Source organism: Argentina silus (genome assembly GCF_951799395.1).
Source record: "Argentina silus genome assembly, chromosome: 3".
In the NCBI taxonomy this organism is placed as follows: Eukaryota; Metazoa; Chordata; class Actinopteri; order Argentiniformes; family Argentinidae; genus Argentina; species Argentina silus.
This window is the reverse complement of record NC_139657.1, coordinates 24,227,767-24,250,925: the sequence shown is the minus strand read 5'-3', so window position 1 is coordinate 24,250,925 and position 23,159 is coordinate 24,227,767. Positions and strand designations below refer to the sequence as shown.

General features: G+C 40.6%; 3 protein-coding genes across 4 annotated transcripts; 2 read left to right on the top strand and 1 right to left on the bottom strand.

Annotated features, from left to right (window-relative positions):
* Positions 1-8,327: 8,327 nt before the first annotated feature.
* Positions 8,328-13,355, top strand: LOC310801704 (rhombotin-1-like; the record flags this gene model as incomplete). Its single annotated transcript, XM_083665790.1, has 4 exons — positions 8,328-8,349; positions 8,962-9,175; positions 11,538-11,663; positions 13,250-13,355. The coding sequence occupies 4 exons, from the start codon at positions 8,328-8,330 to the stop codon at positions 13,353-13,355; spliced, it is 468 nt and encodes a 155-aa protein (XP_083521916.1).
* A 916-nt stretch (positions 13,356-14,271) lies between these two features.
* On the top strand, positions 14,272-17,870 carry ric3b (RIC3 acetylcholine receptor chaperone b). 2 transcript variants are annotated; one of them, XM_083666198.1, is made up of 6 exons: positions 14,272-14,450; positions 15,140-15,360; positions 15,468-15,549; positions 15,806-15,899; positions 16,298-16,425; positions 16,713-17,870. In XM_083666198.1, exons 1-6 carry the CDS (start codon positions 14,336-14,338, stop codon positions 17,186-17,188), a joined length of 1,116 nt encoding a protein of 371 aa, XP_083522324.1. In that variant the 5' UTR covers positions 14,272-14,335; the 3' UTR covers positions 17,189-17,870. The 2 variants fall into 2 exon arrangements, with proteins under 2 accessions (XP_083522324.1, XP_083522325.1); XM_083666199.1 differs by lacking the exon at positions 14,272-14,450 and adding an exon at positions 14,507-14,734.
* Positions 17,871-17,916: 46 nt separating this feature from the next.
* psma1 (proteasome 20S subunit alpha 1) lies at positions 17,917-22,782 on the bottom strand. The gene is made up of 10 exons (XM_083666652.1): positions 22,714-22,782; positions 21,779-21,823; positions 21,549-21,650; positions 21,279-21,382; positions 20,476-20,564; positions 20,295-20,365; positions 19,696-19,825; positions 19,456-19,535; positions 19,267-19,371; positions 17,917-18,214 (listed from the first exon to the last, which is right to left on the bottom strand). Exons 1-10 carry the CDS (start codon positions 22,714-22,716, stop codon positions 18,155-18,157), a joined length of 789 nt encoding a protein of 262 aa, XP_083522778.1. The 5' UTR covers positions 22,717-22,782; the 3' UTR covers positions 17,917-18,154.
* Between the last annotated feature and the right edge of the window lie 377 nt (positions 22,783-23,159).

Genomic DNA, 23,159 nt, shown 5'->3' with positions numbered 1-23,159 from the left:
AATTTAGACACAGTGGTTCTCCAAGGTTGCCACTCTGCTGAATTTCCCTTCCTCTCCCCTCAGGATATGTCCATTATCACATGTATCCAGAGGCCAATGGTGAAAACAAAACCATTGCAGCTTCAACAAAAGGAATCAGGTAAGCCTGATCACGACGACCTGATTAGTGAGTAAAAAATACTCACTGCACAATGATGAGTCTTATTTTTGCAGTCCATAATAATGGTAAGGTTTGATTCTACATTGCAAAAGACTAGTGAAAAGAGTGTATAAGTTAAATATTGTAATGGAATGGAATGTTATGATTACAAAGTCTGTGGATAATTAGGCGGAATACAGGACCCAGTCCACTGAGATCAGCTCTTATACTGTATGTTTCCACAGGATTTACCCAGAGGCCCAGAGGATTCTGGGAAGTTCCTGCATCGCTGTGGTGTGCCTGGAGCGTCTCAGGATCCAAATGGACCACAACCAGTCAATATCCCTGACGGCAGTACAGCCAATGGTGTCTTTGGTACGGTTGCCATGTCAACAACCACAAACAGAACAGCAGACTGAGGATGCTGTGGCCTCTCCACGAGTGGTCATGACCCCAGAGGAGCTCGCTGAACAGGTATGGCCCCAGCTCCCCGCTTCCTCTTTTTTTAGTTCTTTAGTGTGTCCACCCAATACCCACCCAATACTGGAGTGATTCAAAATATCTATTGTGGTGGCACAGGATGCTATTGGCAGTGAACTGCCATCTCAAATCCAAATAGGTCAGGATGTTGACAATTCCTTTTCTTCTCCTGTTTTTCCCCTGTCTGAAGAGAGAGTCCGATCAGGGTATGGAGCAGTGTGGGGAGAGCATAGAAGAGTCATCTGGATCAGAGCCAGGGTTCTCATGGCTGGGGCCAGCAGAAACAAATGAATACTCCTGGACTGAAACATACCCTCAGGATAGACCAGTACTGCCATCACCCATAAGACAAGCACCAGAACCAGAGATAATACTAGTACTAGACTCTGAGTCAGAATCAGAATTAGAACCAGAATCGGACATTCAATCTGAATCTGAGTGGAACCCAGGTCTGAAATCTGAGTCTGATTCATTGAACCCAGATCCAGAACAGAATATGGTGGTAGAGTTGGATCCTGATGTGGAATCAGAGTCAAAATCTAAATCAGAATCGAATTTGGTGTCTGTCTGTGAGGAGGACAGTGATGGGCGAGGGGGGGACTCTTCACCCATCCATGGGTCTGTGGTGACGGAGGAGCAGCCACAGAGAGAAGAGAAGGCAGTGGAGATGGAGAGTGAAGATTTCTGCGCTGTGTGCTTGAACGGAGGTGATCTTCTTTGCTGTGATCGCTGCCCTAAGGTCTACCACCTGTCGTGTCATATACCACCCCTTATAAGCTTCCCATTGTAAGTATACTTCCCCCATTTGTCATCATTTAGACCTTTGTAAAATCTTTCAAAATACTCTGATTACACATTAATTATACCCACATTGTCACAAATCTAACATGGGATGACGACTATGTTTTGTATTAATATATACAATAGATTATACATATTATAAAAAGTAAACCACTATCTTCACAGTGTTATGTATGCAAATGATTATCCTCATTGGCAGTTAAATGTGTGGCTGAAATCCAGGACATGTAGATTTGACCCAGATCCTTTACCCCTGTGCCTCAGGGGTGACTGGGTGTGTACACTGTGCAGAAGCGACCAGGAACCTGAGGTGGAGTACATCTGTGAGTGCCCCTCCACAGACCACTGGGGGGCAGGAACACCCTACACACTCTCCAGGCTGGAGCAAAGGGTAGGTCTTTATGTATAAAGCCATTCTACCATAGAGCCAGGCTTGGGGGTATAGGATCCAATAGTGGGTTTTGAGTTAGACTCTACCATGTTATATCCTAGAATAGTGTGACTCAATGTGTTTCTCCTTGGACAGAGATGTGAGAAGCTGACTCTGCTGCTATCCTGTAACACCCTCAGTGCTCCCTTCCATGAGCCTGTGAGCATGCTGGTGAGGGTTTAATGGCCTCTCCTCTAAGAATTGTGCAGAATAATATTGATAATAAATGATTCATCTACTTTATCTCACATACTGTAAATCAATTAAACATAATTAGTATCACGTTGAATTAAAATGAACAATATGTGATACAATAATACAATGAAGTATAATACAATTCTATAGGACATAATACCATTTGCTTAAATGAAATACAATAGGATACTATTGATGATATAGTGATATGATATGATATAATGATATGTGATACAATATGACATGACATGATACAATTCGGTATGTTACAAAATGATGATGATGTCTCTTTGATTGGGATCCAGGCTCGTCACTACTACCAGATCATTAAAAGGCCGACTGACCTATCAGTGATCAGGAGGAAGCTGAACAAGAGGAACACTCTTCACTACTTCACAGCAGAGCAGTTTGTTGATGATGTCATGCTCATGTTCAGGAACTGTGCAACTTTCAATTATGTGAGTCAAATTCCAATGAGCTCATCATTGGAGTAAACAATTGATTATTTATTGTATGTTTATAACATTGTTGAAGCCCCGTGTGACCTAAGCATCTCACTGCTCTGTGTGCAGAGTATGTGACAATAAAGAACTTTGACTTTTGATCAAATGTCAATCATAGAATTCACACATCAAAATACAATTCTTCCAATTTGTTCATGTGTTAATTTTGGGTAAACTCAAGATTCAAGTTACGGATCTCGTGTTAGGATTCCACCAATTGTGCATATTGATTTGGTACATTCATCTTTACATTTACATTTACATTTTGGACATTTAGCAGACGCTTTTATCCAAAGCAACTTACAAGTACATTTGTCTAAAGTAAGTGAACCATCTACACATCAGTCATCATAAGCAAACATCTATGCTATGACCAGGTGCCATTGGTAGTCACAATGCTAGAAAAAGGAAGGATTATTTTATTTTATTTTTAAGTCACATAATTGATTAAGTCACATGCATCTGTCCTCTAGCCGGACTCTGAGGTTGCCCATGCAGGTCGCAACCTGGAGGCCTTCTTCCTGACTAAACTGAAGGAGGTGTTTCCTGACCGGGCCTTCCCCATGCAGAACCAGAGTGGAGTGGACCAGGCCCGTCTGACCTGGCTAAACAGGAAGAAGGAGAACTACCACAGGAAAAGGAAGAGGAGACATATTTCTAATGGGAAGGGATATCTCTTGTAATGGGGTGTAATGTTGGTGTAGTGGCAAAACATCTGATATACTGTATATGTATTTGTGTCTTTAAATGTATTGTAGACTATATCTGAATACATTATAGTGCATTGATACAAATGGAGAGAAATGTTATCTTTTTTTTTCATGATAATTCTTGATTAAGAAAAAGAAAAGAAACAATAATGATGTATCTGAATGTTATTAAGTGTAGTTTGATGCTACCTTTCACCCCCTTCGTCAAACATACTCTACTTTCCATGTAGTTACGTTCTTTTAAAAAAGGAACCATTCTAAAAAAAGAAATGTTTTCTTTTACATATTGTACTGTAAGGTATGATTTACTTTATTTTGTGTCATGTTTAATGTTTATTGATAAATTACTTTCTGTTCAGGAATCAAAGTATAAAAAGAACTTTGCAATTTGCCCGGAACTGTTTCACCATGGCATTAGAGAATGTGACACGAATTCATTTTCACCCAGTCGCAGAACAAGAACATTTATTATCATGCTCTCATTCTGACCTTTTCTGTCTCCATTCCATGTGTATGACACACAGGACAAGTAGGAATGACAAAGCTCAAGTTTTTCAATGTCAAAATGATGACAGTCATATGTTTTGAAAGTCATACGTTGTTCTCTCTTTGAAGAGTGAGTGTGCAACTTTAACTTTCAAAGTCAGCACCTCACCTAAAAGGGTGTATGTTCTGTGCGTTCTGTATTTACCTCACATGCCATGTGGTGTATCGTAACAGATGCTATTGTAAATCTCAGGTTTAATTATTTGTGTGAGTATTGATAAAACTAAGATTCCTAAAAGATAAAAGGTAGCCTTATACCCAATAAAGAGTCCAAAACCCTGAGTGAAGTTTCAATTGTTTAATCCCAAGATGCATCAGCTGACTACACACAGAATGAGTGAAAAGAACAGTCTCTTTGTCTGTGAGTGTGAAATCATATGCTGGTGTCCATCACTAAAGCTGTACTCCCTAATGGCATCTCGTGGGACTATAGGAGAGTGTGTTCTGTAGAGCCTTGAGAAAATGTAACTGAACTTCTTTGCAATAACACATCATAATTGAAACTAGGCTTATGGCCTTTCAATACACATTACACAGTTCACATACAGTTTCTATGCAATATATCAGTCCCCCTTTTTAAACCATATTTCATATTTGTTTAAATTCCATTATGTAGCTGGTAATAGCATTCCAACTGGAGCTTAAGACCACCATGCCCTTCCCTTCGGGAGGCACCTGAGTAAGCGATAGACAGAAAACATAAGAACAGATCGTAGGAATACTGCCATAGCAACATGCGTTTCATTTGCTGAAGACGAGACTTAAGGCAAAACGTCCTCAAAACAAACAACAACTAAATATGGCTGCAGTACAGGCCTGGCAGAGCATCACCAGAGAAGATACCCAGCACCTGGGGGTCAATGGGTTGCAGACTTCAGGCAGTTATTGCATGCAAAGGATTGTCGACCAAATACTAAACATAAGTGCTTAATTTGGTAATTGATAAATCTGTCTCTTTTCTTTTGGTGGCCTAAAACAGGGGGACTGTCTAAAAAGTGTTGGAATTTCTGAATAGTGAAACCAATGTACTGTACACAAATACCCTCAAATAAAGCTGAGAATCTCTACTTTAACCTCATAGTGATTGCTTGATTTCAAATCCAAACTTTATGGAGTGTAGAGCCAAAAGAAGAAAAAATGCTTTACTGTCCCATTACTTACGTAGGGCACTGTATATACGTATATATAATGTATATTTATATATATACATTGCTAGAAACTCTAGTCATTTGAGGCTTAATTTACTTTGCTGTTAATCTTGTAAATGCAATATTCCACTAAAATGTAACATCTCTGCAGCTTCACAAATGTTTTAATGATGTTCAGTAATGTAATGGTTCATGTCGAGTACGGTTTAGTCTCCACTTCATAAATACTGACAGACATGACAGTTAAAGAGAGAGGAAGGTAGAATAGAGTGACAAGGAAGGAGCAGGAGGAACGTGAGGACCAGCTGCCACACCAGCGTCCTCACACTATTTCAATATCAAACTTAATTTGCTCCACATGTTGAAACAAAATATCTCTCTCTCTCTCTCTCTCTCTCTCTCTAGAGAAGTTATGCGCGTGTGTCTCTTGAAAGAAACAGTAAGAAAGAGATATTTTTTGTTTTTACAAACTGAAAGAGCTAAATGTTGTGGCGTTGGCACTAGATGGAGCTAACATGACCAGAGAATGCAGAATGTATTTATGTCCCTAATTATCTCTAGTAATTGCGGTACATTAACCGTTAGTGGTTTTAATCATTAATTAATCATAGCTCATACTTTGCCTCGGAAAACCTCAAAATGTACAGTATCCACTGAAGATGGCTCATTCTAGATCTTGAGCTCCATTTGGATATTGAAGCTTCCTTCAGCCCTATGAGTAAGACTTCCCTCTTGCTGAGTTATTTTTAGTAATAGTATTTCAGTGCATACAGCATAGACAACATTAAGCAAGTTTGAGGTATGTAAATAGTTATATGTAATGTTTGGTGCTTTACAGATCATTTTGTACTCTAGCCCTTCTCTTGGCACTATGCCCTGGTGGGATTATTATCTAGTGAACATGTTTGATGCATCACTCTGTTGCCCAGGCTGCCCGACCAATGCCCTTGAAACATGTTGAAATGCATCTTAAACTTAATTAGCGTTGCAGCACAGATGGCAATTAAGGTATACCAGGTGACGCTCAAACACACACAGAGGCAGGCGCCACCACTGTTTCAGAGTAAGGCCCTGCTAGATAGGATAGAGCTAACAGCACTCAGTTCTTTCGACTGATATGGCAGCTTGAATAACATGATCAATGAAAACCTGCCCTCATGACTTCAGCTTGCATACCATACTGTATCTTGTACTTCCTTTCTGTTCATATTACTACTCAATTTAGTCCATCTTACAAGCCATCCTACTCCCTGGCTTTTGTCTTTTCCTCTCCTCATTCCCAACGTATTTCTTCTCCTCTTTCTCTCTATCCTTAAAGCTGTCTCCCATCTCCCCTTTCCCCCTCTGTATATGCTCCACGTCTAGGAGAGAAAATGAATGGTGACAGTGGGACTGAGTTTGTCCGATGTGACTGCAGGTCACTGATCTTATTTGGCTCCTATGTGGAGGGGAATTGGCTGTGGGAGAAAAGAGCACCGGCCAAACCCAGGGGAGCCCTCTGTGATGCTATGAGAGACAATCAGAAAGGCCATTGATTAGTCCCCCTTCATCTCACAGTCAGTGAGCACATCTCAGCCACGATCTAAAACTCAGTTGAACAGACAAAGATTGGATCCCTCCCTAACGCTTAAAGCTGTAGATTCTGTTTTCCCGGATACAACACAGCCGTCTCTCAATAGCATACGTTACTACCAAACCGTAAGATCGAGCATGAGGGCCATTCTCATGTGTTGTCCTCTCTTTACTAGGGGAAGATAATGGAGGGTTTAGGTTGATGAGGGGTGTAATCTCTGTCATATGCTATGGTTTGAGGGTGTGTGTATGATTATGCAACGTCATGTAAGCCTACTGCCGTTTACTAAAATATCATCTGATTTTGTGTGTGGCCTTGCCATGGACTGCATGAAAGCAGCAGATGGCCCAAAAGGGCTCCTATTTTAGCAGACTGTTAATGAGTGCCCTATCCACATCTACCCACACTTCTTTTATGTTAGCAGTGCCCTCTTAGCACAATTAGCCTAATGGACCTGCTCAGTTGGTCTATGAATAGATGTAACTGTAATCGACACGCTATTATGGCTATAGCATTAGCATTGATGTTTGTCAAAATAAGGGCACTATACTGTATGTATCTCTTCTACCACACACATTCATCTATTGTATCATGTCAATCAGAGACAAAGAGCACAACATTGATTAGCAAACAAGCAGATTTAGTTAGCTGCATTAATAATCAAACTAATTGACTCCCTTATGTCTCTCAAATGCACACCCAGCTCAGGTTTTCTCTTAGTGGAAGAGAGATAGCTAATTAGTTGATTAATTAGTCACTTTATCATTCCTGTCTTGATAGCCATACTTTTCACATGAAAAGGAGAGTACTGAGCCTGTAGTCAGTGATCTGGGTAATTGGTGTGGGTTGATTTAGTCCTAATAAAGGGGATGTAAGGGAAGATTATCTGTGAGTGAGTTTCCTAGATATAGTTTGTGCACAGGTGCAGTGATAATGATAGGGCTGAAAGGAAAAACTCTCTCTCTCTCTCTCACACACGTGCACACGCACACGCACACGCACACGCACACACACACACACACACACACACACACACAGACAGACAGACACACACACACACACACACACACACACACACACACACACACACTTTTATACGTGTGTGCAGAGAGCAATGCATTTGTGTTCTATTCGAATTAATGACAGAAGTGCCCTGAAGGTAATTGGTGCCCTTGGAGTTGAATAAGCCAATACTAAAACACCTCAGGCACAGGCAGTCCTGAGAGTGTGTATTGAATAATTGATTCAAAGAGGGGGAGGCGCCACTAATCAGATCTCACCATAATGACTTTATATAATTAGCAAAGGTCTATGAGAGCCAAGCGCATTTACAGCGCATTGGAACAGCTAGAGGCAGAATGTTAAGGAGGGATCATTTGAAGCGCCTGATCCTATGCTTTTAAATGTAATGGATTTAAGTGCTGTTGCGACCACAGAGCCAGTGAAATAGATAGCCTCCTGACACTTTTTTTGCAGCTGGGAGAGCTTTCCTAGCTTGGAAAACTGATCCACCAAACCGATCCGCTGATATCCAAGGTCTGTTGGTTCGGGTATTGCATCGTATTTTTTTTTTTACATACATCATCGTTTCATCCTGAATGTATAAACACAAAGGTATGTGTAGGCTACTCAGAAACTATAGTGAGACAAGCGTTCAACCTCTGGAAATGGAACATTGATGGCGTCGATAATAGCCCTATCCTGCAAGAGAATTAAAATAATATCTCACCTTCTGCATCGCGTATCGAGGAGATTGTTGGAGCCGTGGGTTCATTCGAGTCGGATTCCCTGTTTTTTAAACTATGGTTTTTGACAAGGAAGAAAGTAAGTGCTTGCCTAAATATTACAATTAACGTAAGGAGTATATCAAATAGTTGCTATAAATTACATGCATACACAATTATAAAAGTAAGCAGAATCACGTCTTGACAAGCCTCAAGCCTGTGAAATATAATTGTGAGAAGAGAACCAAAACTTTTCCCCCCATTTTTCATCCATTTTACATAAAGAACATGCATTTAGGCATGTGATTAATTTAATGAAAAAGTTAATAATTATTTTCCAATTGCTAACTAAAGAATTGGCCCTTTGGTTAGCGAATTATTACCCCCCAGGCCAAATGAGGAAAGGACTGGGTGCTTGTTATTGGATCGCAGCCTAAAAATCTATTTTCAGAAAGGTTCAAAGCTTCCAATAAAGAAGGTTAATGAACAGGCCAAAGGATGGTGTAGACTTGGCCAAACAAAGCCTGAAGTTAATGATAGTCCTGGGATAACCACCATGAGCTAGTTAGTGGTATCTTTTAAATATGTAATTTCACTGGGTTAGTAATAGCATAATTAAATCCCTAGTCAAATATTTTTTACCAATACCAGAACACACAACATTATAGTCTTATTTTACCGCCTGTCTGTCTGTCTCTGTCTGTCTATGCAGGTGTCTCACTGGTGTCCCACCAGTCTCAGGGGAAGCAGAGGGGCTGTGCTGGCTGCAACAGGAGGATCAGAGACCGCTTCATGCTCCAGGCTCTGGACAGATATTGGCACGAGGACTGCCTGAAGTGTGCCTGCTGTAACTGTCGCCTGGGGGAGGTGGGCTCCAGCCTCTACACTAGAGCCGACCTCATCCTCTGTCGACGAGACTACCTGAGGTACAGTTAGGTTATGGGGCTCCAAGGCCAGCCCCAATGTCTGATCCAAAAACAACCCATTAGCCATAGCCCCTATGTTTGTAAGGGATAAGTGTATGTAATTGGAAGAGATCTATACATGTAATTGGAAGAGACCTATAGGGGAGCTTTTGTTATAACGCTTATACCTATGGTTCCTTCCGATTTACAAACACAGAAACACAGAGCTAGGGTAAAGGTTTGATGAGTACCAGGAACGGGTACCAGAACATAGAAAGACAGGGCCGGTGCCAGAACATACTCAGCAGGAGGGCATTCGATTTTCATCGTGGGTGGGGGGCAAATTATATGACAATCTAGAATTATGGATGGCTCGATAACGCGTATGCAACCTATCAACACAAGCTTCGGTGCCTATGAGCTTAGATAACATAACCACTAGATTTTAGAGGAAAGCATAAATGTTATTTGATATTCCATTATAGAGTTATTTAATCGTCGACAGACAGCTGCCGTACAGTAATATTTGAGCATAATAATGATGGAGAACAGTTTTGAATTGTGCCTGTGTCATGATTTGGCCATTTCTGATGAGCATATGTTAAGCTACATCAATAATTAGGTGTGATATAAAAACTGAGCTCTGTCCACGGACCTATGTGGCTATGGCGCGTCCTTTGAAACTCTCCGAGGCGCACCTTGTCCCTGTGCGTAAAATTCTACCCACGATCTGACCCGTCGGTCTCTCCTCTGCCTTTCCTCTGTGTTCTCCCCAGTCCTGGGGAAACATACGCCACACTTTGAAAACTACATTTACAAATTGGCAATGAGGTATTCGTCTATGGTTTACAATGGTTATATGTCAAATGGAGTTGCGTCGAACGGCTCGCCAATACGTTGGATAACAATAAGCCAATGTCCAGGCAAACTATCCAAGCAAGTCAAAAAAGACTAACCCTACAGTGGATATCTAACAACTTAAAACTGATTTTCCTACTGCTTCAATCTCTGTCATTCTCCTTTGTGCTGCTCTTTCACTGACAAACAGCGCTGGTTTTGGAATTGTGCACCCCCTGAATTTCCTGCAGTTTGACTTGATATTGGTATCAAATTGTGTAGGCGAGTCAGATGAATGACTTCCCAGCTATCTAACAAGAAAGTGTGTTTACCTGAATCTCATCATAGGCTATTACACTAACCCCAATTTCCCACAAGTATGATGAAGCCTATTGTTTTATGAACATTTGACATGATAAACCATAAGTAAGTATGATTTTATTATTAACACTTGAGGCTATGGCCAGAAAATAACTTATCACGTAGCAAAGCACCTCTGTACATTGCAGAGACATGAGAGGCAATAGGCTGATACAACTAAGAAAATTCTGTGAGAGAGAAACAATCAACAGATAAATATTCATACTATCGTTGAGGACATATTTTTAAACAATCATTTAAGAGTCATTCCAAGTTATACATTATTTTAATGACCTTAACCTTTGATAATCAAAACCACAGCAGATACCTCTTGGAGACAAAATGATGTGTTGCGTTCATGAGTGTCAGAGCTGCACGGTTTTGCGCATTCACAGCAAAATTCAACGATAGCACATGTGACAATACAGTATGTTGAGGGGATATACAGTTTTTCGGGGGATGATTGAGGGGCTTTGCCCCCTGATGTCCCGCCTTCCAGCCGGCCCTGTCTGAAGTTGTTAATACACTCCTACAGATTGCTTCAACTCATTGTTTCCCTTATGTACAAATAAATGGTGTTGCTGCTAAAGAAATATCTATATCTTCAACACACTACTAAACTCATGTTTAAGTCTTGTGTGAAATCCAGCTGGATTTGGTTGAAGCAAAGTTTCTCTTTAGTAGCCTTCCTTATGGAAAAACAACAGGTGCATACCAAGGCCCATTCCAATGTTGTGTTCGTTAGGGCTGGCTGGCTTTTATTGTCTTGTTTGTCACTCTTCTGTGACGATGTCATTTCTCATCACAAATTCTGTTGAACATGCTTAATTCTCGCCCCTCTGCATATCCTACCCTCCTCCATGGAATGTAGTGGTTAAGAACGATTCCTCCCCTACTTTTCTTTTTACATTTTCAACAGTCACCCTATCCTACAGTAAAGTTTTAAAAGGGGTTATAAAAAGAAAAATAAAGGTTAACCAGAGTCATGTTCTGCATGCACAAATAGTGGGGGAAAAAAAAGAAAGAATATAAAACAAAAATGTGTCTCATTTTAGACCAGTTCGGTGTACACTACATCTGTTTAAAATAAAGTTTCTCCTTTGTACCTTTACTGAATACAAACATGACTCACTACCTTTTCTCTCTCTCCACTTTCTCACCTCTCTTTTCCTCTCTCTCTCTCCAGACTATTTGGTATAACAGGGAACTGTGCAGCCTGCAGTAAACTGATCCCTGCCTTTGAGATGGTGATGAGAGCCAGGGAGAACGTCTACCATTTGGACTGCTTCGCCTGCCAGCTCTGCCACCAGAGGTAAGCTGAAAGGAGTGGTGAGCTTCAGGTAACCTATCATCTAGCCTCAAATCTGACTCTGTCTTGTGGAAAACAACATGCTAAATGTCAATCGGCCGGTCACCTTATGACGGCAAGCATCATTATTTCAGATTACTTGTCCTCACTATCCAATGATTATGAAAATGAAAATGAAAAATCTCATGAAAGTCTACACAACCTTTCAAGATGTTCACCTTTTGCTGTCCCAGAAACTGAAATCTATATACATTAAATCAGGATCTCACTGATCCGCACAGCCTACTCGACATCTTTTAATTTGAAAGAACCTTTCCCAAAAATAAAAAGAGAAGACCTGTTTGCAAAAGTCTACACACCCCTTGCTGTGGCTCTCCTAAAATTAGCTCAAATGCAAACGTCTTCAATTAGTTACTAAATAAGTTGAATTGAGTCCGTCTGAGTGCAATTATAATAGTTCACGTGATTTCTGAAAGAATACCCTTGTCTTTGGAGGGTCGCTAATTTGAATAGGAATCAATTACACACTGTGTTGATCAGGCTGTTACTATAAACTCAGCACATTTCTAAATGTTCTCTTAATCTTGACAAACTCCCCAGTCCCTGCTGATGACAATCATACCCATTGCATGATGCAGCTAACACTATTCCTCACACAAGAGATGGTGTGGAAACTGTGTGCTGGATTTGCACTAAACTGAATGCTTTGTTGTAGAACCAAAGAAACACATTTCTAGCCATTCTTGTTATTGTTGCAGAATTATAGATTTTCCTATTTATTAAGAGATCCTATTTATTAAGAGATTCCTTCGGGCCACTCTGCTATATAGACCAGTTTTGTAGAATGACTGGGATGATGTTGTCCACTGTACTTTTCCCTCTCAGCCATTCAATTTAGTTGATTCTTCTCTCTAGTAGAAGTCTCTCCCGCCCTCAGGGTAGCATTCCTGAATCCTGAACAGTTATGTTCCTCTCCATTCACTAAGTTTGTAGTGCCAACTTGATCAACACAGTGTGTAATTGATTCCTATATAAATGAGGGATCCTACAAAGACAAAAGCATTAATTCCAAAACCATGTGAACTATTATTATTTGAGTCAGATGGACTCAATTTAACTTTCTGAGTAACTTGTTGAAGACATTTTTGCATTTGAGCTAATTCTAGGAGAGTCACAGCAAAAGGTGTGTAGACTTTGGCGAAGAGGGTCATTTTTATAGATGATTGTTTCTTTCCAGTAAGCTGTGTAAATCAGTAAGGGAAATCCTCATTTAATGTATTATAATTCCAGGCTCTTTGGGCAAAAGGGGAACATTATAATAACACATTATATAATACATTATAATATATACATATTGATATAATATTTGATATATTGATATAAAGTCTACACACTCTTTAAAAATGTTATATAATATATAAATAATATATTTTGAATCAATCCATGAGAGGATTTGTTTAGCATACAGTACTTACCTTTTAGCTTTCCTCTTTCACGGCTCATTTTAGGAACTACATATTTTGGGTTTGTGTTAGTGATTGATTGTTGATTGTTTGAACTGAAAAACTGAAATTGACCATTCTCTGCAGATTCTGTGTGGGGGACAAGTTTTTCCTCAAGAACAACATGATACTGTGCCAGTTGGACTATGAGGGAGGACATGTGAATGGTAACTCAGAGAGGCAGGTTCAGTAAGCCCCCTCCCCCCAATGATATGGACTACGAATTATATGGATGATATGGAGGCGAAGCAAGCACTAAAGGCTGGTGCAGTTTTAGACACTCTAGAAAGGACATGGAACTTGATGAGGAGCCATGTTGCAATTGTTCTTCTTCTGTTTAATTGGGGAGGCTCAGTTCACCAATGCAGGCCCACTGGAATAGCATAGAGTTTCTATATCTTTCTTTTTTTCTGTTCTTTTTTTGGGCTTTCCTCAAGTTTGTATTCCTTTTTGTCTAAATAAACAATCTGGTAAATGTGAATGTCACTTCAATGTTTTGATGTTATTGTGAACCGTCATTAAAGCTGCTTACTGTGATTTATTTAGAAGATTTAAGGAATACATGACAAAATCAAATCAAAGACTTGTTGACATAAAATACTAGTTCCAAGGGGAAGGAGAGGCCCATGCTTTCTCAACAGCATACTTTCACTACTTGACAAAGTGAGGTTGACAGTGTGCCTGTGTTTGTCTTTGAGAATATAAGATCCCATCCTGTATTCAACCAATCTAACTAATGACTTTACATCCAGAGCTTAACAGACCTGCCACCGTTTCTAATTAATTAACCAAACTAGGGGGGCATTTGTGCTTGAATAGCCTACACTAACAACGCCACAAAGAAAACCCTCACCTTGATGATGCCAGCCCCCTGAACTCTTTCATACTTTGTTGATTAAGATCGATACACCTGTGCTCTCCTCACGCTACCATTTCAAAGCCCGGAGTAAATGCGAGGAGGAGTAAATTCGGACAATCTCTGGTACAATGTAACAACACTGTCATCTACCGGAGAGATAGCCACTGCACTTCCGCTTCACGGTGAAGAGAGAAGTCAAGTGTACACAAATACATGAGGGCAAGGTAGCATCCACCTGACGATGTTCTCTGCGGTGTTATTTCTGTAATTTTTTCCGGATGTTTTTGTAACGCTGAAGAGAACCGTATGCCATAATGTCGATGTCTACATTCCAAAAGGTGACGCTCGTGTCATGTCTTTTTCTCTGCGTTGCCCTTCTGCTTCCAAAAATGCTATTATCCCGAGGGAAGAAGGATGGACAGACCGAGGGTAAGGTTTCGGCTTTCATAATGTTGAAGGTTTTTTTTAAATCGATTTACCGAAAATGTTTTTCATGCGTAAGGTTGTACCGTTTTCTTTTTGCGTTAAACATATTTTGTCATATTGCACGTTGTTTGTCCCCGAAAATACACTGACATCCCTGATGAGGGCGCCCTTACCTCTATCGTTTTTCACCGTTGATATTAAATTACGTTGAGTGTTGCTGATGCTGTGTGAGTGCCTACCAGCAAGTCCTGTCCTGAAAGTCATCAGCATCTCAATTACTCTCAACGGTAAACTATTCACCGATAGTAATAAGCTAGTAACAGTAATAAGATTACTAACAATAGTAGTAACAATTTGAAAGCAAGCTCTTGCTGAAGTGGAGACAAACTAACTCAAAATGCCACACAATCTTAGTGTACTAATAGTGCTATTGAATCAAAGTTTATTATTTTATTTGTATTTTTTTTTAAATTTATAACAAAATACACGTTACAGTTATACAGTCTATTATGAAAAGAAGCTTCAGGACCAATGCTTATTGTCATAATTCTTGCTGTCGGTGTAAAACGACAGCAACGACAGCGGTGTAAAAAGCTTGGCTACACCTCATGCTTTTGACCGCAGCACAGCCATGCTCAAACCACAATATAGCACACCCTCTCGTGTGGTATTGCTTAATTATTGCATTGCAGGTTCAGGGCACTTCCCACCCATGGCACGGCAAATGGCTCTTGACAGTCAGAGCCAGAAGGCTGCTGGGTCGCAGTTCTCCAGGGCTCACAACCCAGAGGCAATCGCCAGAGCTAAAGGTGGCACAGGAGTAGGGACTGGGGGCAAGTCCAACCTGGCAGGGCAGATCATACCCATCTATGGCTTTGGAATCCTGCTTTACATTCTCTACATCCTGTTCAAGGTGAGATGCATGCTCCTTACACTCACACCTGCACACACTCACACAATGACATTCAGTGCAATGTCATACAGTGAATTGTGTTGAGAATGATTTTTTCCCTCTTAAAGATAACGTCAAAGGGGAAGAATGCCCAACCTGTAGAGAACAGATTTCCATCTGTGAGGGCAGAGAACCTGAAAAGAAAGATCAGTGAGTATCAGTCTCTATCACATAACATGTTCAGATTAAATATGGTATCTGCCTGTTTGTTTGGCATAGTTAGTACAGTACATGGTGAATCTTTGTTATTTTTTTATTTATACCAGAATGTTACACCATGAACAACCCTCTAATAGCCTACTGTGGTTTCTCTCAAAAATATATCAAGTACTTTACTTAAACTCCACTTTCCTTAGTGCCAACTAAACATCCTTTACTCTCTTTCCCTCTCTCTCTTTCCATCTAGCTGACTTTGAGCTGACTCAGCTGCAGGAGAAACTGAGGGAGACAGAGATGGCAATGGAGAAGATTGTCTCCAAAGCCAGCCACAGTCCTGAGAGGTTTGTCTACATTTTCTTGCTGTCTTTGCTTTCCTGGTTGGCTTCCTCAACTTTTCTAGTTGTTTTTCTTCTCTTTCATAACTCCCTGGTGGATTCATCACCTCCTTGCTACTCTGACGGCCAGTGTCTGGGGCAATTTCATTAGCATTTTATTTTTATTAGGTATTTATACAAGACATACTTTTATGGTTGGGATTCATTACAACGAGCACCACAGGGCACTATGTACTAACATCTGGTTACCAATTGAAAGTTGAAGTAATAGAATGTATCCATACCAACACATACTTTTCAGTAAATACTACTTCTGTGGAAACAGTACTATAAAAGAAAGTGCAACCGAAAACATTTTCTTGATTCAGGAATTGAGTTGACTTGTGGTCTCTGTTGCCCTGCAGGGTGAGAGGTGTGAGTGCGGACCAGGAGGAGAGACTGCTACATCAGCTGAGGGAGATCACTCGTGTAATGCAGGAGGGCCGTCTGGTCGAGGGGGTTGCTCCAGAGAAGGGGGCCCAAGACTGGGAAGGTAGGCTTTTGTTGTTTTTGTTGGCTAAATGTAATTTGTTGGCTAAAAGGTAAATAATATGTGGCATATTATTAATGCTCTCACAGTGTTACAATTTGGTGGTTCTTATCCCACTAGTAAGGCATTGATTATGATTAGTCTGGAGATGTTAGCACAATTCAATAATGATAGAGCTATGCTTGTGTTTAGGACTCTGTGTAGTGTATAAGAAGTATATGAGTTCTAGTCAGAAAATACGATGAACCCTTTGAATGGAACTTCAGAATGTGTGTCCGTTGTTAAATTAGGTTTTCCAGAAGAGCCACATCATTGCTGGGAGGAGGAGCCCTTCTGTGGATATGACCATGACCATGACCAGCAGACCAGCCCTGAGGAACAGGCGAAAAGGACAAATGTGGGTGGGGCTGACCACCAACAGGGTGGTGCTGGGGACGATATGGGAGGGGCTGATGAAGGGGATAATTGCAATAATGAAGAAGAGGGAAAGGCTGACTTGGTAATTGCTGATGAGGAGGGTGGGGTTGAGTGTGATGTGGGCATGACTGAGGAGGGAGATGAGTTCCATGAGGGGGAGAAAGGAGAGGGCAAGGGCCAGCTGGGTGTGGCCAAGGAAGAAATGGGTGGAATGGGGGAGGAGCTAGAGTTTACAGTGAAGGTGTCCACCACGTCGGCGGAAGAAGAAAAATACAGTCTGAACTTGCCAGGAGAGACCTCTACCGGCTGTGCTCTTGTCAGAAGGAAGAACAAGAAGGATATAGCTTAGATCGACTCTCACTGACTTCTTACTATTCACATATTTGGGAGGAGTATGACCTATAGGCTTGGGCCTGGATACCTGTTTTGCTTTCTCTTTTTCTAGCCTCTATAGTACAAATAAGATGGACTGTAGCATGAAGGCTGATAGTTATCCAGTCTATTAACCAATCGAGGAGCACTAGTTCCACCCATGCAATATAGTATACCTTTTTCTCTTCTTAAGTGTCTATGAGGTCAAGGTCATAACCTGACCTACAGTACTGTATGACACTTCCTAGTAAAGCAGTAAGCTCAATAAGCCTCTCCACCATCTCCAAAGTAGATGCTACTGTTGGCTCAGAATAGGGATTGTTTTGTGCTCTTACTGTCATTCTTAAGTCTGGATTCACCTCTGGGTTTAAGAGGATGGTCTTGATCCTGCAGTACAAAGGTACCACTGTGCTTGATATTTAGAATCAATTTGAAAAGTAAATTAACTTGAACTGCATCAACATCCCCCCATTTGGGATGCCTACTAATCTTTTCATTACTTGATAGTAACAATGCACTACAACACATTGAAAATTATCTTCACTTTTATACACTTTATTTATTTACTATTTATGCCTGCCCTGCATATCTGTGTTAAAGACAGTACTGTAGCCATTGCTGTGAGATGTTTTTGGCTGAAATAAAATAATGTGGGTTGACCATGCAATTTGTGTATTTTTATGTATTAAACACAATGACAGCACATTTCAGAAAAAGAGTTTATTACTTATTGAATTGAACATTCTACGAATAGAAAAGCAACATCCAATGTTGTTTGCAGAAAGCATATAATTAACATTGAGCGCCACGCCATCACAACTCCTTTCTCTCAAAGAACTGGCCCATGGCAGTTCAGTGAGTGTTGGATTGGATTTAGTTTCTGGCCAACATAGTGTGACAGGAAGCGTCAAAGGTTGACTTGGTGTCCTCTGATTGGTCTCTCTCAGTGCTCCATTGGTTCATCAGATTTCGCTGCTGCTGGCTCATCTGAAGACTGGACAACCTAGGATACACAGACAGATAAGGTTAGCAGTGATCCACGTCAAACAGCATTGATTGGCTACTGTTCAGTGAGAATGTTACAATATCAGCACAGTGTTGTGTCTAAACTATTATATGACCGCTCTGGAAGTTTTGTGATGCTAGGCATGCTCAGTGTGGTCAACAACACTGGCATGATTAAAGGGATGTTCCACCCCAAAACATTTTTTTCCTGGTTTGGCACCGACCCATCTCTTCAAGCTACATGTTAACAGTCCCTCCTAAAGACCGCTTCACCCTCACTACCCCCCTATACTAACCCTAACCCCAACCCTGAGACCTCTTCTCCCCTGCTACCCCCCTGTACAAGTTATCTCCTGCTTATAATTTTTTTTTTTTTTTTTAAAACAAAGAAACTAGCATTATGACTGCCGATGTCCCCTGGTGTGAGCATCGATTACTTTGTCTTATGATGACTGTTGGATAGATGATTCACTTACTTAAACAAATGTATTGTTGTAAGTCGCTTTGGATAAAGGCGCCTGCTAAATGCCATAAATGTAAATGTAACAGCAGTGGTTTTTATACTTTTCCTCATATGTCCAGAACAGCTTGCAGACACTCCAGTCCATCTCCTAATATGACAGAATCCCTCTCTGAAGACTTTGTCTGCATTATTTTTTTCTGAAAAGTCACTTTGTTACGCTGTAATAGACTTTTGCATTTTGTTGTCATGGTAACAAAATGCTAAAGTGGATTACAGTGTAGTTAAGTGATTTTTCAGAAAGAATAATGCAGAAAAAGTGTTCAGTGAGGGATTCTGTCATAATATGAGTTGGATTGGAGTGTCTGAGAAGTGACAACCCTAACCCATTTTGAGACTATTCCAGGAAGTAAAACCAGTAATGTAGGCTTACTATTAGGATATCTGAGGCTCTGAGGTTTGTTGATGAGAAATCTACACATTTTCTTTTCTTCTTTTTTTTTGTTGGTAAAATTCTGGTTTAAATTTAAACAGTTACATCCAATTCAATCTAAAGCTTCAGATCCACAAAAGCAGACTTCTCCTCATACCTTCCTCTGTGGCCTCTCCTCCAGCCCCTCCAGGAAGGGAGCAACATCATCATCATCATAAATTACGAACTCCATATCTTTCCCCACGATGCCGATGGAGACGTTCTGAAAACCAGAACAATTTATATGAGTAAAGGCTGATATAGTGAGGAAATGAGGAATATAGCAGGTGCTTAGACCTTAGCATACCTTGGTGGTGAGGTCCTGCTCCGCTGGAAGGGTTTCTCTGAGTCCAAGCAGACCATGTCGGATAAGATCATTCAGATTACCTGCAGTGAACACACAGATATGTGTACAGAGTAGATCTGTGTGAGTTTAGAGTGTGTACGTGAGATACTGGGTGCAACGACAGCCAAGCCAAATGTGTGTACTACATGTGTGATTATGCGTGTGCTGCGTGTGATTCTGTGTGGGTTTGTCAGCTCTCACAGTCCAGGAAGGTGTCCATGTGTCTCTCCAGGTATGTGCGGGCAGACTGGGAGCGGGCTCCAATGGACATGGCTTTGCAGTCAAAGTAGTTTGCTGACGGGCAGGTCTGGAAGATGTGAGGCCCCATGTCCTAAGGGAGGAATCGGTTGTTCCATCAGACTTATGCTCTGTATTACTATCACAGCTACAACCAATCCTTGTTCATCCACAACAGTTATATATATATATATATATATATATATATATATATATTAAAAAAGTGACTGTAATTACTTGCATGACATGCAAAACATTTTGATCAACATCCATTGTTCCCATTTACCACTAGTCATATCAAACGGACGTCCACGGGTGCAATGTGACACTAATAAAATAACTATGCGATTGTGATACCCATGGCCTCCTCCCGTTACTCTTCCTAAATGTCGTTTTTTATATCAAAATCATTAATATAACAAAAACCTGGAAGCATTTTCATGACTACCACAAGCTTTTTTTGGTAGCCAACATCTCCAAGTCATGTCCTGAAGTGTGATTAACCTGATAACCAATAAGATTAACCTGAATTTAAAAAACTAAAAACATCACATTTAACTTACGTCGTAGCCAGCAATGAGCAGTCCCACACCATAAGGCCTTCTTCCATACCTTTGTGTGGGGATTTGGGTTTCTGAATGACTGGTCACGGACAATTAATTGTTACTGTCTGGAGAACAATGACGACATGTCACAAACTTCCCTACACCCATTAGAAAACCAAGACAACCACTGAAAGGATACTGCTTCCGATGAGAGTGACAAGGCGTGACGTGGGGAGAGGCCTGTCGAACACAAACCTGGAGTCCAGGCACTCCTGGCGCATGAAGTTACTGAATATCAAGAAGAAAATGGGAAAGAGTAGTTATCTTGTCACTAGTTCAGATTAGATTAGATTCAACTTTATTGTCATTGTGCAGAGTACAAGTACAGAGACAACGAAATGCAGTTAGTCTAACCAGAAGTGCAAAATAGCAGAAAGTGCAATGAACAGTATTTACAGGTAGTGCAATATATGAGCAGTAAGTAGTGCAGTATAATATAAGTAGTGCAGTGTAAGCAGTATATGAGTAGCATTAGCATTATAGCAGAGTAAATAAGTTACAGTATGAACAGTGTAGCAGCATATGAACTGTATAGGTAATGCAGTCTAGCAGTATATATATGTATTAACAGTAACATGAGGTAGATAGCAGAATAAATATAAATATGGAATGCCGTATAAACAGGTATGTACAGTATGTGCAGAGTATTAACAGTAATATTAAGAAAATATAAGGATATGTGCATTATGAACAGTATGGACAGATATGTACAGAAGAGCAGTGGTATTGAGTAAGAGCAGGGGAGGGGAGTGATAGTGCAATTGTCCGGATGGGGGGGGTTGCAGGGGTTGCAGGGGTAGTAGGTTGTCAGGTAGGTGCAGTGTTCGAGTTCAGTAGGGCAGTGTTCGAGTTCAGTAGGGATACTAATAGTATTGTAGATACGCTTGTGGCTTCAAGGTGTTTAACACATGTTTAACATGTGTGTGTGTGTGTGTGGCTCACCAGAGCAACCTGGCGTCAGCTGTCAGCCCAGCAATAGAGATACCAATATGGCTATCAACATGGAGAATCTTCTTCTGATGGGCAGCCAGTTCTGACTGAGCTCTCTGTAGAAACAGAACAGAGGCACAATGACATCAGTCCTATTAAACAGGTGGTACCACCATCAGTGTAAATACAATGTAATCTAATAATGCAAAGGCAGAACGCTACAAATACATAACTGTGTGATGTATTGTATAACAAATCTGTAATATTACTGGGGAAACCTACCTTGAGAGCAACTAGGACTGCATGGCTTTTAGACTTGAGCCCAACTGTAGCAGAGCCTTGTTTCACCGCCTCCATCGCGTATTCGATCTGATGAATGCGGCCCTGAAACATGAATCCATTTGTACCATAATTAAAAGGTTATACAGACAACCTTTTTCAACTGATGCAAATGTGTAATGTCCTCTGAAGGGGAAGCTGTTAACTGTATATGAGGGCAAAATGCCCCTTACCTGAGGACTCCATACTGTGACGTCGTTGTCATACTGGTTTCGGAACTTGAGAGACAAGGACACAATGATATTATAACACAGTACATTTCAGTTCAATATATATTATATTTGTAACTTACATAATTATCTTGCATTGCGACACGTTTTCCACCAACAAACACCCGTGGATTGCACACAAGACTTCGCTAGAGTCTTCTTGACTGAAGTATAGCATTACTCCTGAATAAATAATAAGCTAACCTTTGTGACTGTCAACATTCACCTGTTACCTGTAGCTACCGCCCATGACGTCTAACCTGCATTTTCTTAGCAGTTAGCATTATCAAGCTAGCTACCTGGGTTTGAAAGCTTCGAGATGGCTAATGGTAATATCTGATTAGCTAACTTGGTTAACTATTCTGAATCAAGCATTTGGGAGATTAGATCCATGTGAGTGGACTGCCTAGCTAGCTAACAAGAACAAGCCATCTAGCTCAAGTTTACTGACAGTGAACTAATAAAAAAAAACGAAAGTGAAATAAATATTTGAGGTAGCTACTAGCTAACAGGCAAACTAAATTCTCATTCAATTATGGAATATTAAGTCTACCAACAAATACAGAGCACTTGTGTTTTAAGTGCAATTTAGATAAGTTCGCTAGTGGCTTGTTGGTACACCCTAAGAGGCGTAGCATGACTAGCTAGTTACATAGCTTGCTAGCTAACTAGCCTGGCTAGGTTTATGCTTACTCAGTGTGCCCTCGTTCCCCTGTTGTTACATGTTAGCTAACTAAGTTAGCTAGCTTGCTAGCTTAGATATTTCCGTGATCACTGCTCTACATGCCCCCATAACTGCAGTCATTGTTACCCTTCAATAAATACTGTAACTTGCACCACTTAGGCAATAAATGGACTCTGAAGCTTAAAGTTTAGTAAAATGATCCATTAATTCTTACCATCTCTGCCTTTTGATGAAACACAGTCTAATCTGCTGAATTGTGATGATGATTTGATTTATTTTCCTAGACCGATGGGGTAAGGCGTAGCAGTAGAGCTCAGATCAGATGTCAATCCAGTCAAATTCTCTGAGTGGTTTCAGTTATTCAAAATTCAAATGGAAAATTCGATGAAATAATAAGCCTAAATGATCAATTTTATTCCTCTGTCCTGTCAATAATAAGGATTTATATTATCTGTCGTGCATCAGCGAAATAATTCTAATAATAATTTTAAAAAAACGTCTATAGTTGTAGTATTGATGTGAGATTAGGAATATTTCTCTGCTGAACAGTCAGTGGTGGCCAGCGCAGTGCTGTACACGGTGGTATGCTTGGGGGGGGGGGGGGGGGGGGGGGCAGCATCAAGGAAGGTGACACATGAGGAAAAGCAGGTTCCTCGGTGT

Coding starts and splice junctions, on each gene's coding strand:
- ric3b (XM_083666198.1), top strand. CDS start 14,336: ATGTCGATGTCTACATTCCAAAAGGTGACGCTCGTGTCATGTCTTTTT. Junction 15,550..15,805: donor GAACCTGAAAAGAAAGATCA/GTGAGTATCAGT, acceptor CTTTCCATCTAG/CTGACTTTGAGCTGACTCAG. Junction 16,426..16,712: donor GGGGGCCCAAGACTGGGAAG/GTAGGCTTTTGT, acceptor TTGTTAAATTAG/GTTTTCCAGAAGAGCCACAT.
- psma1 (XM_083666652.1), bottom strand. Junction 20,565..21,278: donor GCTGACGCCAGGTTGCTCTG/GTGAGCCACACA, acceptor CTTGATATTCAG/TAACTTCATGCGCCAGGAGT. Junction 19,372..19,455: donor AGCAGGACCTCACCACCAAG/GTATGCTAAGGT, acceptor TCTGGTTTTCAG/AACGTCTCCATCGGCATCGT.